This window comes from Andrena cerasifolii, chromosome 1 (assembly GCF_050908995.1).
Source record: "Andrena cerasifolii isolate SP2316 chromosome 1, iyAndCera1_principal, whole genome shotgun sequence".
Lineage (NCBI taxonomy): Eukaryota > Metazoa > Arthropoda > Insecta > Hymenoptera > Andrenidae > Andrena > Andrena cerasifolii.
The window spans coordinates 21,181,261-21,197,814 of record NC_135118.1 but is presented as its reverse complement, the minus strand read 5'-3'; the positions used below and the strand labels follow the sequence as shown (position 1 = coordinate 21,197,814).

Here is a 16,554-nt window from a genome sequence, read left to right as displayed (position 1 = left end):
TTTCACAAGAAATCGTATCCGTTGGCTTCGTTGTTTTTCGGTACTCCCCATAGGCGATCGACCTTTGCTCGCATAAAACCCTTGGCGCTAAGTCGTTTACTTAGAATCCAAACCCCATGCATGTTCGCTTACGCGCAACCTCTCTCGGATGTAGGTGTAAAGTTTACAGCCACGAGCGTACCCTTCGTGCAATCAGCTGTTGAAAGGATTATATCAGTCGCCGTACGGGGAACCACGAACCCAAGACCAGCAAATCCGTTTGGAATATTCGTGGTAAACCATTATCGCGATCACGCGCTCCTTCCCATGCACCGGCACCCCCACGTTCCGCGCTTTTGAAACGAAAACGGTGTTCCTCCATTATTTCCTTAGTAATGGAGCAGCGACCAGCATCGATGCTGGTCTTTTAAGGGCTCTTGCGTAAAATAACGTGACGCCGCAAAATAAGGATTACGTAATGTACACCAGCAACGAAAAGTTTCGAAGGATTTTTACCCATCGTCATTAAAATCACGTCGTACGACAAATATATTTCTAATTCGAAGATAACACTTTTAATGGTGATTGCAGTGCTTCTGATTCACACGTATTTTAATACCTTATCGCGCAAAAGCATTATGTAACTACTGACATTTATTTGTTGGAGGATAAATCTCTGTTTCTCAAAATTCATAGTGCTTCCACACTTAGGAACTAGTGATTTATTTATTTTTTTTGTTAAGATAATGATGGTACACTCTGTACGCTGATATGCTCTGCGAAATAATTTTTCAGATCGATTTATTGATAAATTTTTAATTTTGAATTGTTGCCACGAGATATCATTAGTTCTGGGTTGTAATTACGGGATGTTGCGAAACTTTTGATGTGTTTTAAATACTCCATTTATATTTAAACTAGTTTCGCTGTAGCTCCTCGCAATATTTCAAGGAAACTTTGTTCGGGAAATTCGAAAACATTAATGTACAGGGAGTACCTAGAATATGTCTGGCGGAAATTTTACGGAACTAGGTTTGCTTTTAGAAACGTGTAATCTTGAAGGATCGGGTAATCTTTCATCGATGGGGCCTCGAGTTTAAGGATCTAAATTGCGCCTGAAGGTTTCATTGCTCCAGTGATGTCTGCAGGACTACTGGAATTATTTAATGCGGCCTTGGATGAAACTCGTGCGATATTTAATGTATAATAGTAACTTTTTTAGGGACTCGCATAATTGTGTGCACTTGTAAGAGGAGTTGAAAGAGACTTACGAAAGCATATTTAGTAGGCACTTTTGTTTCCAATAATTCTCGTTAGAAAAGGATATACTGTTCGACACTATTTTTTGACGAATATATAATTATGTATACATTAATTGAAAAATAAATACTCAGAAACTTAAAAATCATGGAAGAAGTAAATAAAACAGAGGAAACAATTTGAATAGGTACACGAAATTTACGTACAACTTTAGAAGACTTATAACGAGGGATAATTTATTGCTAATTCATTAAGTTTGTCGCTTGATTACTGATTCGTAAATTTGAAACAATATGCCATCTACTTCTAATAACTGATAATTCACAACAATGCCATATATGCATCAGATGATACACTGTTTACTTTACACGATTTTCTTTCAACTTTTCGCGTGACCAATCGGTGGAAAATAGTGTCGAACGGTATAATCACTTAAGCTTGCTGTTGTGTTTTCTAATACAACATACCACATTCGCAAACCAGACACAAAGGTGCACGAATTTCCTTCCTCTTAGACACTACTTTCCCAGTTCCCCTAAGATTACCAAATCATATATTCTTTAACAACTAGAAACGTCTATAGAACAACGAAACAACGATCATCAAACTAATCATTAATTCTACAAAATTTGCACATCATAATCTACCACCTATACGTGATGCACAGCTTTGTGACGTTTAAATATTACTTTAACAATTAGACACATCATCCTTGACTACCCTACATTTTCCACAACAAAAACAAAAAAAAAAGAATAAATTACTGCAAAATTATTTGTCCTATATTTCCCTTCTTTTCATTCGACCTTGTTTTACAATACGTCGTGTCATGAAGACAACTTTCAATGGTTCCGAACAAAACATGCAGAAACATTTTTTCAAATATATACCTACTAAAGTCACTAACAACTCCGGTATACGTTAATAATAATTTTAGTCTCGTCGATGTCAAATTATTAAAGAGGAGTCCGCGAGACTCCACGTCACCGTTTACTTCACAAAGTGGGACGTCACTGGTTAAGGCTTAAAGGACATTAATTAACCTCTTCGATTCGCACTAGTCAATTAGCCTCGCGTAGAGAGTGAACAATAAATCTTCCTTCCGAATTGCTTTTCCCGCGCATTAATGTCGTTTTATAATCCCTCTGCTTATATCCGCGGCGCTTGCGCTTCCCATAAATCGTGTCCCGTCGCCGTTGATACAAAGCGACAAATCGTTTGATAGATTGTATCGCGGAATGTCGAATTACTATAAAATTAATCGCTGGTGCCGCTAGTTGAACCGTTTGCCTGGTATTTTTCTGTTTCAGTTGTGTGCGGCGTCGGGGCGGATGTGGCGTACCATCGACACGTCATGGGGCTTTACGTTACGTGAGGATAATTCGACATGCGTGTACCGTAATTCAACTCAATTATCAGATTCCGAAAGGACCAAGTATTCAGAAAACTTTTCTTTAGTCGCTGCATTTCGAACCCTTTGAAAACGCCTTGAGAAAGGAAAATACTATAGTATAGATCCTGTGGAGAGAGAGAGAGAGAGAGAGAGAGAGAGAGAGAGAGAGAAAGAGAGAGAGAGAGAGAGAGAGAGAGAGATCACATTGCTGTGCAGGGTATAAAAGAATTATGTCTTATAGGAAACACTCTAAGTGTCAATACTCAAATTCCATCCTATGGTATTACCATTGGGACGTAGAACATTTTCCGAAAAAATAGAATTTTTTAGTTTACGAACTTACAGTGTTTTCTACATTAAGGGGTCATGCTTATTCAGGAGCCCGAATAAGGGTGGTCTTTGGAAATTTTTTACTCAAAAACTATAACACATTTTTCAGAAAATCTTTTTTCCTTTTAAGGATTGCATCTAGTACCGTGCATCGTATTTTTTTTATTTAAAAATATTTATCAGTAACTAAGTTATTGTTCATCATTCGAAGGTTCTCTAAAAAAGAAGGGCTTCTGCGGTGACCACTACTGCTCGAAAGTCGATCATCTAAAATAAAAAATTCAAACGAATTTACTTATTATATTATATTAACTAGTATTTGAACGAAGGATTTTTTTATCCGACGCTTAGTTTTCTTTTAATTGACGAAAATCAGGCACGATTTATGATAAAAATTCAAACTTTTACTTTAAACATCAGCCATTTTTTCCCTAATCAATATTTCGAGAAATCCTTCGTTCAAGTACTAGATAATATAATATAGTAAGTAAATTCTTTTGAATTTTTTATTTTAGATGATCGACTTTCGAGCAGCAGTGGTCACCGCAGAAGCCTTTTTATTTATCAATAACTTAGTTACTGATGAATATTTTTAAATAAAAAAATTACGATGCACGGTACTAGATGCAATCCTTAAAAGGAAAAAAGATTTTTTGAGAAATCTGTTGTAGCTTTTGAGTAAAAAATTTCCAAAGTCCACCCTTTTTCGGCCTCCTGACTGAGCATGACCCTTTAAGGACTCTTCGATTCTGGATTTTTTTATTGTAAAAGAATCTATAGCAAATGTGTTCTTTATTATTCATTAAAACGTCACAACCCCAGAATACTGTTTCCCCCCGCTCAGTCTCGAATTTACGAAAATTACAAAATTGTAATTTGAAGCTAAAAATGATATACGATCATTCTTGACGAAAACTTCTCGAAAGGTGCATGGCAATCGTGATTACACGTTCTTGTGACCGGAAATCACTTCGCAGACTCCACATTATCTTTCATCGCGAATTCCATACAAAGTTCTCAACTGATACCATAATTCCCCCCGCCAAGGAGATTCAGAAACTTCCTTCGCCACAGTAAAGAGCAAAGTCGTATCAGAATCGGGAGACCGGCTTAACCAGTGATAGAGATTTCTTTCGGGCACAAATTCGTCCAGTCGATGACAGCGGTCTCCTAATCAAGAAACGGAGGAACTAGAAGCCATTGGATCCGACGACAGCCCCGAGAGGCATGAAAATCGTTTCGCTCGTTGGAAACGTAATTAAATGTCAGTAAGGGGCGCAAAATCAGAAAACCCGAGGAAAAATCGCCGGTTACAGGAAGGCTTCCCCTATTTTTCTAAAACTGTCGACGAAGCGAGCCGCGATTCGATTCCCCGTCGAGAAATCTAATTTCAGAGCCGGATTCGATTATGACCAGGCGGAACCTTTAGCCAACGGAACCGCCGCAATGCGATTACCCAGGGAGCAATAGTTACACGACGATTATCGAAATTTTTCGATATTCTATCCTGCCTGTCCTTATTCCCCGCGCTGTATCGAAGGTCCACACCGCGCGCATTCGGTGCCGCGGTCACGCGCCGGAAAACGCGGTGCGTACTGCGTGGGTCGCCGAAGCGTCCCAATGAACTTATTCCCCGATGAAAAATTACTTTCGGCTGTAGTTTATCGCCCCCCTGGCATTATTCTTCCGCTGAGATGCGTCGTACAGGGTATAGTGGTCGGGCAGGGTGGAGGAAATTGAGAAAAATGTTTTACATTTTCAACGTTATTGCATTACTTCCGTTGCGCGCCGGATATCGTTCTTCTGCCGGCGTTGCTCGGTTACGTGCCGCGGGATGGAACTCGATGTATCCTTTGAAAGGATCGAAATTCCCAGGAAATAATTCCTTCGTTGCCACGAGATTGTTGGGGCATACAGGGTGTGCTTTGGGGAAATGGTATTCAGCAAAGGATGATGATGGGAAAGAAGCTTCTACAGTGGTGTTGTTTGATCTTGCTTCCAGATGGAAAAGAGGGCTTTTGTTCCCGTTCTTCGGTTAAGCGGGAGGTTCTGACTTTCTGTTTTTGATAATTTGTGAAAACTGAGGAATGGGATGGAAACGAGGTTCACTGTGTTTGCTTGTAATTTGAATGCATGTAACACAGGTTACTTTGTGTCGAACTTCGCTTTAGGTACGTGGAACAGTTAAGGGGGATTCTCGTGTAACAGCCCCGAAAGTAACTGATATTTACGATTTTTTGGGGAAAAGACTGTTCTTAATATTGGACTAAACTCTTTTGGAATGTAAGGAGACATCTTTAAACTTGCAGAAAATATTTTTTTTATGTCGATTGGATTTTTTTTTTGAAGACACTAACAATTCGATTCATCTGAAATTTACACCATGTTTTTATGCATCTTTGCAGGATTTGTAGTTTTTTTTATTAAGTTTTAATAATAAATGTAGGGGTTAAGGTAAAATTGAAAATTAAAATTGTTGCTAGAGGAAAGGATATGAACATGTATTTAGTTCACCTTACAATTTTTACTTACAACTTTTAATTCTGAACTTAAGAGTATGTGCTAATAAATTAACTCTGGTATTATTAATTACAGTAAATGCAAAACTATTAAAGAAACGTACATAAATGTCGCATAGTAAAAAACACTGGAAGAAACTCTCCTACATCTGAACTAATAGATTTCATTACGAACAATATTTCCCTAGCAATAAACAATTTACAGTGGCGGACAAAAGAAAGTTTAAAAGGAAAATTATACCAGAAAGACTTAAATTTTAAAGATTTAAATTTTCTTGCACGGCTCGAGCAGATATGGCGGGATTCTTTTTTACTTCCCGAATTATCATCTTATTATCTCGTGGCGATGTTTTCCGTGGTCTACCAGAGTTGATTAAATTATTGACTGTTCCATATTTTTTTATCACAAATTTTTTAGCTTCCATCACTGAAATTTCATACCTTTTTAAAATGTCTTTAAATGTTAATCCATTTGTTCTATCTCTAACAATAAGGCGCCTAATATCGACGGATTCTCTATTATTTCCATTTATCTGTGTAATTAAGGATGCGCAAGATTATTAAAATCAATACATATATAGAAGGGAAGAAAGAGAAAGATCCACAAATGTTTACTAGTTTATGATGTTATGATATATTTATGACAATATTAAAGCTTTTAAACTTACTTTTGTCCGCTGCATATTTCGAATCAACTCGATTGTTAATATCGAAAAACAGTCGCATAAAGAATAGACTTTTTTATCGTATAGAATGGGAGAATGCCCGCCGACTAGGCCACTGTTACTAACGTCAGGAAAACACTCTAGTACTAATGTTACTAATATTCATGTGCACGGATATCAACTTTAAACTTTCCTTTGTCCGTCACTGTATATGACACGATCTCAATTCTTTCCCCAACGATGATTCCAAATCACTGTTGATCAACCTTTCAGTCACTATCTCCCTTCTCCTCCCCATTAACCAAATCGTTCCTCGAAGAAGCGTGAATAAGGGTGAGAAAAAAAAGGATACAACGAGTTCGTTATTCCAAGACCTGGCTTGAATAGCGGGCGCGAGGCAAACAATCAATTTCGGGAAGTGCATTGGTATAATCGAGTCCGCTTTAACGAACAAACTTCGTTACAGATTATTGAATGAATTGTGTTGCCCTATTACGCGCTAAAACACAGAGGAGCACCGCAGAGAAAAGTCAATACAGAATTACGATTCTAAGTGTGGTCGGTGGTGTGCGTTCGGTAAATTGCAAATTCGCAGATACGTCGTGGCACTGCAGATTGCATTCCGCCTGGTCTCTATGGAAATTTGTGTTTTGCATGCATACCGCGCGCCGTGAAATATGATCGAGCGAGCAAGTTGCAGATTAAGAGGAGCACGCATGTTGATTAAAAATTGAAAGAAAATTTGATATCGCCGCGCTCCCGCCCCCCCCCCCCAAATGTTTTTCCCCGAAGCTTTGTAAAAACATTCAATTTACTCTTTGAACCGTCCGCACGATCGTGCCCATCCATAAAGCCCGCTGTTCTATATTCCACACCGCGGAACGCATTGAAACGCGACTGGATTTATAGCGCTCCTACAATATTTCCTTGATGACGCGACGATCTGCTACATTAAGGCTAAGAGTTCTTTTAGGGACTCGTTACGCGTGATAATCAAGTCGATTGTTCCGCATTAACGAGGACTGAGGTAACGGTGTGTTTGAATGCTGACAATTAACGGGGGCGAGGAGAAAGTTAAATTAGAGCAATAAAATATATTTCTGAGATAATGGAATTTTTGTGTGTTTGGGACGTACGCGAAAAGCTTGCAGCAGATTGTTAAGAGCATTTAGTAATGGGACAATTTGTTACTTTGTATAATGAGTACCAACCAGTGGCGCGCAAAAAGGAGATTAATGTAACCACGACTGAAGTAATTCAAGAGGTTTGTAACAAGAAGGGAACACTCGATTTTATTATTTAAATCAATTTGTGTTATAATAAATTTTATTGAATTTGCACTGAAAATATTTTTACCTGTTCAACTCGGCTGGCCCCAGGATTAAATCCTGACTGCGCCACTGATTAGTACCATCCTCTTTTTTTGCTTGAATTTAATGCAAATGATAAGTATATTGGTGCCTGTAACGCAGGATTTAAAGTAGTACGAGTGAATACGTTTCGTTCCACTGATCTAATCGTCGCGCTTCCCGCCACGGGGAGTCGTTCGAGTAATTATGAACGGTCGCACGCATGACTTCTGGCACATATTTCCCGTGCTCGGTTTACCTGCGACCAGATGTGGACACTGCAAATGACATTACCACATCTTCTCCTCTGCCGCAAAACTGCGTAATGCAATCCGCGCGAAATGCCCGAAACGTGTCGTAAATTCCAAGACAATATCGCGCGAAATTGCGCGCGCATCGCGCGAAATTAAGGCTCCGGCGTCTGAAACGAAACGGCCACCTTTCGATACCGTTTTACCGAATAATAAAGTCAACGTGAAAGTAAGGGAAGAGCGAGGGACATATTAAGATGCATTATTTTCTGCTTTTCAGGATCCTTATTGTTACTACAACGAGTAAAGCATGAAAACGACAGGTAGTAAGTAATAAGTTTCATTTAGCGTTTTTACTCGCATTACAAAATTTTAATTTTGGGTGCCGATTAATTATTCGAACGACAACCCTGGCCTCCGTGAAATATACGGTGTCTAAGAATTTAATGATAGGTTTGTGTCGATGCAGGTATTCCACGAATAAAATCTTTCGGTATAATAAATGATTTTTTGCTGCCTTGGCACTCTTATCGAAGCCTTCGGTTTTTGAAATTGAAATGACCAGTATTTTATTTTCCCATGCAAATAGAAAGACAGCTCATGCAAATAGAAGGATCTTGAGTTTATGTATGCGGTGTAAAATTATATTTACTCAAATATTGAGCCAGCTGTTTGTCTGACGTACTTTATATAATAATACCTACTTTGCCAAACTCGTTTAATAATACGTGTCACTAGCAACGTAGCTATTCTGCATATCGTGCGCAGGCACGTCAGCTGTGGTACAGACAGTTCTCTAATCGATGGATCGGACGTGTTAGACGAATTTCGTGACCAACTCGATTTGACACTCAACACTGGTCTAGTATTTTCCAAAACCCGAGCATTTTAACATCGCTGGCTTTTAAAACGCTTCGAATCACTTAAAATATTATTTGAAACGTAGACAGTAAAAAGTTTCGCTGTACCTTTAAATTTTTTTACCGAACTTGCAAAGTCTTTAGGAACCTCGAAACTGTTGAGACGACTTTTGTTTCCTCCGCAGCAGGAACGAATAATAAACACGTGGGATTAGAATTAAAATTACGTGGGATTAGAATTAAATACTTTAAAAATATTTCAAAATACTTTGAATCGTCAAATGACGATGGAAAAAATGAGGACTGTAAATATTCGTCTCAATTTTCAGGATCTCTGATAACATTCGAAGTGATTTGGATCTCTTTACCTATATCCAAAATCTTTCGACTTTCTCTAATAACATTCGAAGTGATTTTGATCTGTTTACCTACAGTGACTCGCATTAATATTCGGACACTTTTTAAAATCGCATAACTTTTTTAGAATTGGTCCAAACCACTCGAGTTTTTTTGAGAAGCTAGAAGGATTAGTTTGCTAACTGACGCGTTTCGTCGTTTTGAAAAAAAATGTATTTGGTTGGAATAGCGAAAAGAATAGTAAAGGTCGATTTTAAAGAATCGCTGATTTCGGGAATTTTCGCGATTCTCGACCTTATTCTGCGATCTTTAAACGTTTGTAGCTCGGAGCACCGTTAACCGATTTTGATGAAATTTTAGGCACGTATACAACTTACTGTAATTTACAAACGGTTTTTTTTTAATTTTCATTACAAGCTCACAACAAAAAAAGTTTAAAAATCGACCTTTACTATTCTTTTCGCTATTCCAACCAAATACATTTTTTTTCAAAACGACGAAACGCGTCAGTTAGCAAACTAATCCTTCTAGCTTCTCAAAAAAACTCAAGTTGTTTGGACCAATTCTAAAAAAGTTATGCGATTTTAAAAAGTGCCCGAATATTAATGCGAGCCACTGTATATCCGAAATCTCTCGACTCCTTCGTCCTTTGTACGAAATGATTCGCAGCTTCTGCCGTAACTATGAAGTAATTTGGATTTTCTGCCTGCAAGCGAAGTGACTGAAATTTTTTCATGTATGCACGTAGCGATTCGAATTTTTTATCATATGTACGAAGTGACTGGAAGCGCTTTCAAAGCCCATCAATAGGATAACGTTCCTCGGTTGCTCACGCTTCCCTCCCTATCCTATATCGCGCGAAACGTTCGAGCTTCAGCTTCACTTTCAAAGCCGCGTGAAATCGGGTAACGCGGCTCTTAAATTTTGCGAAATTCCACGGGCGAAACGTGCGCATCTGTTCCGTTTCACTGTGCCGGCACCCGTCTGAAATAAACGATTCTCGATGCGCAGTGAAAGGTATAAAACATTGCAGCGCAGTTTTGCAACGGCCCTGGCTTTACCGAGCGACGGGAATCACGGAGCTGCGAGCAATTCACGGGGATAGACTTATTTGCGAGATGAATTAAGTGCCCTTCTCGCGGTACGTTTTACGGACGACCATAAAGCAGAATTAACTGCGAAATATCTGTCTAACAGGCTGTCGCGTTGCTCAGCTGCTCTTTTTACCAGCGGCAGAACTCGAACGACTTCTTTTTTAATTCCAACTGACCGTCGCCTTTATCGATACTCGCATAGTTAACGATTAAGGTAACATTTTAATAGGAAACACAATCGGGATGTAAATCGTACTTTTTGCAGAGAAAAATCCACTGCTAAAGAGTTGTATCTTTTTTTGTTTACATTGAAACGTTTTGTGTTCATGGAAATTCTGTCACAAAGTATGTATTCTTTGGATAATTAAATTATCAGCATTATTTTCCTCAATTTAAAAAAGATTTCTAATTTCTGAGATAATAAAATTGTCGTATTCTAAGAAGTTGTATTCTTTCCTTAGCTTTAAATTTGTTTTTATTTATTGTAGAACTATTCCCTGTTGAGTTTCACGTCTGGGGTCGTTTTAGACCCTTTTGGGGTATAGATTTTATCAGGTTTGGATTAGGTGAATTCACATTGTAATATGTTTCTACATTGACATTTTAATATATTTCTACGCACTTTGGCTCTTCTAAAAAAAAATTAAGTGTATTATGAAAAGAAGTTTACGAAGTAAGCAGTGATATTTCACTTAAGCATCACGATTTTTTTATCACTTCGTGAAATTATCGTTAGCTTATTGGTGAAACCGATCGCGGCCATATCTTCTAATCTTCGCGAATTGCAAATTTAAAGTTTAATCTGTTACAGTAAATCAGGTAATAATCGAAAGCTATTGCAGAAGACATAAGGTTTCCCCCATATGGATGTCTTTATAGATTAATCTATTGCTGTAAAAATCTTACAAACTATTTAATTGCTTCCACTAAACCTTAAGGATTTTAGAATGGAATGATGCACCTGATCTGTTTTACTAACAAGCCAACGATATCTTCTTCTAATAATCGCGTTTTATACTCTACATTCATACTGAAAGTTTTTTTTTGAAAAATAATAAAAAAAATTCCGAGTATTTAATAGAAATTGTCGAACAGATTTTAGTAACAATTTAATGTTACAATTGGTATTCTATAATAGTGCATTGATAAGTCGTAGAAATGATAAATATGAATTTTTCTGTGTTTCCATTTCAGAGTAGCGTCTGGTTTGATCTTCTTCCTCGAGATCACGTGGGCCATCACACTGTTCGTGCAGATTTGTGTCAGGTATACATAGTTAATAAGTCATGCACTCAATAAAGTACATCTACAATATCTATATATTTTTCAATGCATATATGAGAGTGATAGAATTGGTTGACAGTAACTGTGATTTAAATGCACAGAACTGGCTTAATTAATGGCTGTTCTAAGCGCCAGTGTTCCTTTAAAAACATTTAATGGCTCAAGAACCCGTTTTTAAATTCCCGGAATTACACATACAATTCAATTGAAATTGAAAATTCAATAAACCCTGCGCAGTTAAAAAATTTATAATGACCGACAATTCACTACCCTCGCAAATTACTTTTATTCGAAACAAGAATTCCCTCGCAATCCCCCAGAAATCCCTAAAAAAAGAACATTAACACACAGTACACTCCACAACAATAAACATAATTCAATGAAATAATTCACAATTACTAGCAATAACATTAATTATAAAACGCCGAGGGGCCAGCGGGAACTTTACAAGCCGGGGTTGGAAAAATGTGGAAGAAAAGGCGCGATGGAAACTGCTGGTGGTAATTAACCCCCTCCGCACTTTGGCCCAATTTCTTTCCCGCTCGGTCGTAACTTCGACGGCCGGGTAAAAAGTGGTTCGACGGAAAGTGGGAACGAATGGAAAATATGCAAGAACACGATAGGACATCGGCAATCCCGAGTCAGAGGGTCTGCCGTTCCTCTCCTCCCGTTGGGAAGGCAGAGGAGAACAGCCCGACGGAATACGGTGGAAGGAGTTCCGAAGGAAGAGCGATTTTATTGCCGAGTGAACTTCTGACGATCTATCTCCAGCCGACACCACTCGTTTCGGGAGTTTATACCCTTGTCGAGGATATCAAAAGGAACCACCACGAGAGAGAGTCGCCGGAACCCTCACCCCTGGCGGCCCTGTTATTGCGGCGTATGGAAATGAGATACCTTTTTCTGTGTACGGGGGATTTCTGTTTGTTGACGACAGTCCTTGTACAAGACTTCCTCACGGCGGCTGCTTGTAACTTGTAATAGGTACAATCCTGGTGCACGGCTATTAAGGGGTTATACCTAGTCAGGCGGCCGAGAAGAGGCGAATGTTTGTGAATTTTTTTTGAAAAAATGGAAGCATATATTCTTACAGAACTTTTTGCATTTAAAAGAGCAACATTTAAAGAACATTTGGTAATTTTTTCGTTGCAAAATATTTAGGTTTATAATGAAATAACTACCCACATCCAAGAAGTCTTTTTAAAAATTTGCTTTTGCGGTGAGCACTGCCATTCGGAACCAGATTATCTGAAATCAAAATATAAAAAAGATTTCGTTTGTATATTAATGTATCCTCAGGTTGACGGAGGGAATTTTCCGAAATATTAATTTAAAACAAAATAGCGGCTGTTTAAAGTTGAAATCCTGATTTTTCCGCGTGATTTTTGCATGAAGAAATCAGGATTTCAATTTTAAATAGCCGCCATTTTGTTTTAAATTAATATTTCGGAAAATTCTCTCCGTCAACCTGAGGATACATTAATATACTAACGAAATCTTTTTTGTTTTTTGATTTTGGATAATCTGGTTCCGAATGGCAGTGCTCACCGGAAAACCAAATTTTTAAAAATGCTTCTTGAATGTCGGTTGTTAGTTTATTATAAACGTAAATATTTTTCCACGAAAAAATTACCAAATGTTCTTTAAATATTGCTCTTTTAAGTGCGAAAAGTTCTGTAGAAATATACGCTTCTGCTTCTTCAAAAAAAATTCCAATATAGAGTGGTGGCGTTGTATACACCTGCGTGTAAAATGTATTTTCATTTGGAAATTTTATGGATTTCTGTTAAATTGTGGGGCTGGTTGAGTAGAATATTGAAAGCCTGCTCTAAGAGAATTGAGTAGAAGTGTGTTTGATATGAATAGGTATAAAGAAGATGGTGTTATTGTTGTTATGACAAATTTGTATTAGCAATTATTTGTATGAGAAAATTATCATATGGTGAAAAGAAAGTTGGAAACTCATATCTTGTCATTTCTGCGTAACTACCCCCAATCTATCTAATGGAACTTAGTTTAGTTTCGTTACCGTTCACAGTGTACACTTCCTTTGGACCAGTACTAAAGGGATACAGTTCCATGTATGGTTATATCGATGAAGTATTTTATTGTACAAAGAAATGTGGGAAACGGGAATAGCTTCACGTGCTACGGAGAAATGACTTGAATAGACTATTTGTTGCACTATGATTCTTATAATTTAAATCATAAATATTTTATGAGAAAAATAAGAGAAATTTATTACAAAATTTTTTTCTCATGTTTACAAGCGACTGAGCTTGATCCTCTGAAACGTGATTGCATTCAAATTCACAAGGGATATTGTAAATTGATTTTGACGTTGGATAAATGTATCTCGTAATAATTAATGGCTATAATTAAGTCAGACAGTTATAACACGCAACGTATAACCCTTGCAAATTGTTCCTTTCCAATAATAGTAATTAAACGTCAAATGCATCGTTGAATGTGTTTCACGCTTAGTTTCACTACAACACGAGATGGCCGTGATGCATTGCAATTATCTATGTTATTTTTATTTTCTCATTATTTTTATTTTATTTTATTTTATAGGGATGTTTGAATACAATTTTCAACGCGCGCCATCAAAATGCTACGATCTATATGGAACATAACGTAAATTAACTAATAAACAACCTCTGAAAACAGTTGGGTTTGATAATGAACATTTCGCGACGAATGAACGAAATCGCTTTTTCAAATTCTGATATTTTTTAATATCCACCAATGCCGTTAACAATTTAAGTGCAATGTAGCTTCTTTTAATTTACAGTTGTATGGAATATTTTAGCGCTTCAGTACTAAATTCAATTTTTTTTTAACAGTAAAATAAAACATTTCGCGAAAGCTGATTAGCAAACGTGCTAGGAATACGTACGACAGAAAATTCAGTTTCGTTTAATTTGTATTATTTAATCTTCTTTTCATTCCTTTCATTGGAAAGCCTGGATTAAAAGTATAATTAAGGAACTATAATTAACTCGTTTTTATTAGCCGTTTTAAACATTGCGGCGGTTTTTATTCAAGCTGGCATGTAAACTTTATTAAATGCACGATACGCGGACATGGAAAAATAAACTTGGAAAGGTTAATGAATCCATTAAAAGCGTTGTAAAACAAATTATACAAATGGGTAATGCGTTACAACAATATTTATAATATTTGTCAGACCATCCAATCCAATCTCAACACAATTATTTGCATTGCGTTTTTACCATATCGAATACATTCAGAAAATAATTTCACATTCGGGTATTAAATAAAATGAAATATCTACAAAATTCTAAGTGTTGTATATTTTTGCTCAATTTTTATTTACAATACTTTGAAAGCTAAAACTACCCACAGCAATGCCAGAAAGTACAAGTTTTATATTTTACAATAACGGCACAGATTTTTCGGATTAAATTAAAAAATTTACAACTATTCGTAATATATAAAAATATAATATATACCAGTATTGATGCAATGACATTTCGTGTGAAAGTATCACGAATCTTGCCGATCTTCGTTAATTTCAATTTTTAACAAGTTCTGTAGACAAATCACTTTACTTTCATGCCAATGGATAGTAATCTCCGTTTCAATGGATGCGCTGCAAATCGATGCAGTTAAATCGCCTGCAATTGAAAACTGTCAGTTCGAATATTGCCCGACGCAAGACTAAAACGTATGATTCTGTGCAGCATTTAACAATAATTTAAAAAAATAACATCAACTCTTCGCGAACGATTTAAACGCACTCTTCGACGAGCATGTCTTTAATCGATTTAATTCGTGAAAAAAATTCGCAGAAAATGATTCCCTGTGTACATCAAGATAAACATTGTCTTCATCATCGTGTATATCTCAATAATTAAGTTAATTATTAAGTCCCATTATATTACTTAAAAAAAAATTTTATCAATCCTGTCCAGAAATGTGGGTACAAATAAGTACTTAGGCAATGACTATTAAGGTATTAGTCGCCACTGGATTCCACATTTTCCAGAATCAATTCAAAATAAGTATTTACTTAGTATTTTATGAATTATCCGGACCACATGGCTACAAGTCAATTGTACTATTGGATGCAAGAACCGCCTCGGGACACTCAGGCCCTTTTTGCATGATTCCTAATTTTTTTCTACATATGCCCTATAAATTTCATTCCCGTATCTTTTAATTTTGTGAATCGATGCTGGCCAACTATAACTCGTATCTAAGCCAAACATACATCAACCTGAACACGACGCGATCTGTGACTATTTTTATGACTATATTTCTTCAAGTATTATGCAAATATTAAGTAAATAATAAAAAATAATATTAAAAAACATTTTTTCTACATTTCTCCATTTTATGCAAGAAGAGCCTGAGAGGGCTATAATCAAAATAAATTCCACTGATTAATTTATTACCTAATTCCGATTGTAATAATGCAACTACAAAGGAGATACATCAAATTTTTAAATATTATAGACAATTTCGCAACAACTTCACTACGTATAAAAAATATCTAACTTCGCAACGTTTACAGATAATTTTCTTGAAATTGACTTTTGGCACTGAGGCCTTTCTTATTGGATAACAATACATACACGTACAAAATCGCTTGTTCAGCGTGCAACTTCCCTCAGCCACGTGATCAATTTAAAACCTACATCCCCGTTTCCACTTTAAAACACCTTATTACTCCTAACAAAGCCTCAACAGGTGCAACGAACCGAGCCCTGCTAGTCAAGCACTATCCTGCAGCGCAAATATTTCCACTTCAACCCAAAAACATTCCTCGCGTCACCTAAACTCTGCATCACTCTGTCTGCTTCCTCATCAAACCTGATCCACGCAGAGGAGAACACTTTCTTGGAAGCTTCCTCGTCTCCTGCTCCAAACATCCACAAAAACTCTGCGCGACGTCCTATTTCTGGTTAATCCAATTTCACTCCAATTTGGATCAGTCGAAGTGAACGCACCGGGTAGTTGTTAAACCGCAAACCAAATTCGTTTCGGCAGCGATATGGCGTTCGGGGTTCGTGGTATCTACGAAACAATAGTTCAACTTCGTGTCGGTGATAACTTTTGTACGATATCCATCCCATTAAAAAACTATCGACCCTTTGTTCCAGTAGAGCTGTGTAGCAATAAATTCGGAGAATTTGAAAAAACATCCACCGCTGCCTGAACCGAACGTCATGGGAGCCCGATAAAAC

At 37.1% G+C, this 16,554-nt stretch overlaps 1 protein-coding gene across 4 annotated transcripts in view; it reads left to right on the top strand.

The window, feature by feature from the left end:
- The window catches only part of LOC143378331 (uncharacterized), a 96,035-nt gene that overhangs the window by 70,552 nt on the left and 8,929 nt on the right, over window positions 1-16,554 (top strand). For 3 of the 4 annotated variants that reach the window (XR_013088237.1, XM_076830022.1, XM_076830023.1), the window contains exons 2-3: window positions 2,550-2,610; window positions 11,252-11,323. Coding sequence is in view for 3 of the 4 variants with exons in the window: in XM_076830022.1 (XP_076686137.1) it covers window positions 2,550-2,610; window positions 11,252-11,323 (133 nt within the window). In the remaining variant the exon portion in view is untranslated. The remainder of the gene's footprint in view (window positions 1-2,549; window positions 2,611-11,251; window positions 11,324-16,554) is intronic. The other variant, XM_076830024.1, reaches the window with a different exon arrangement.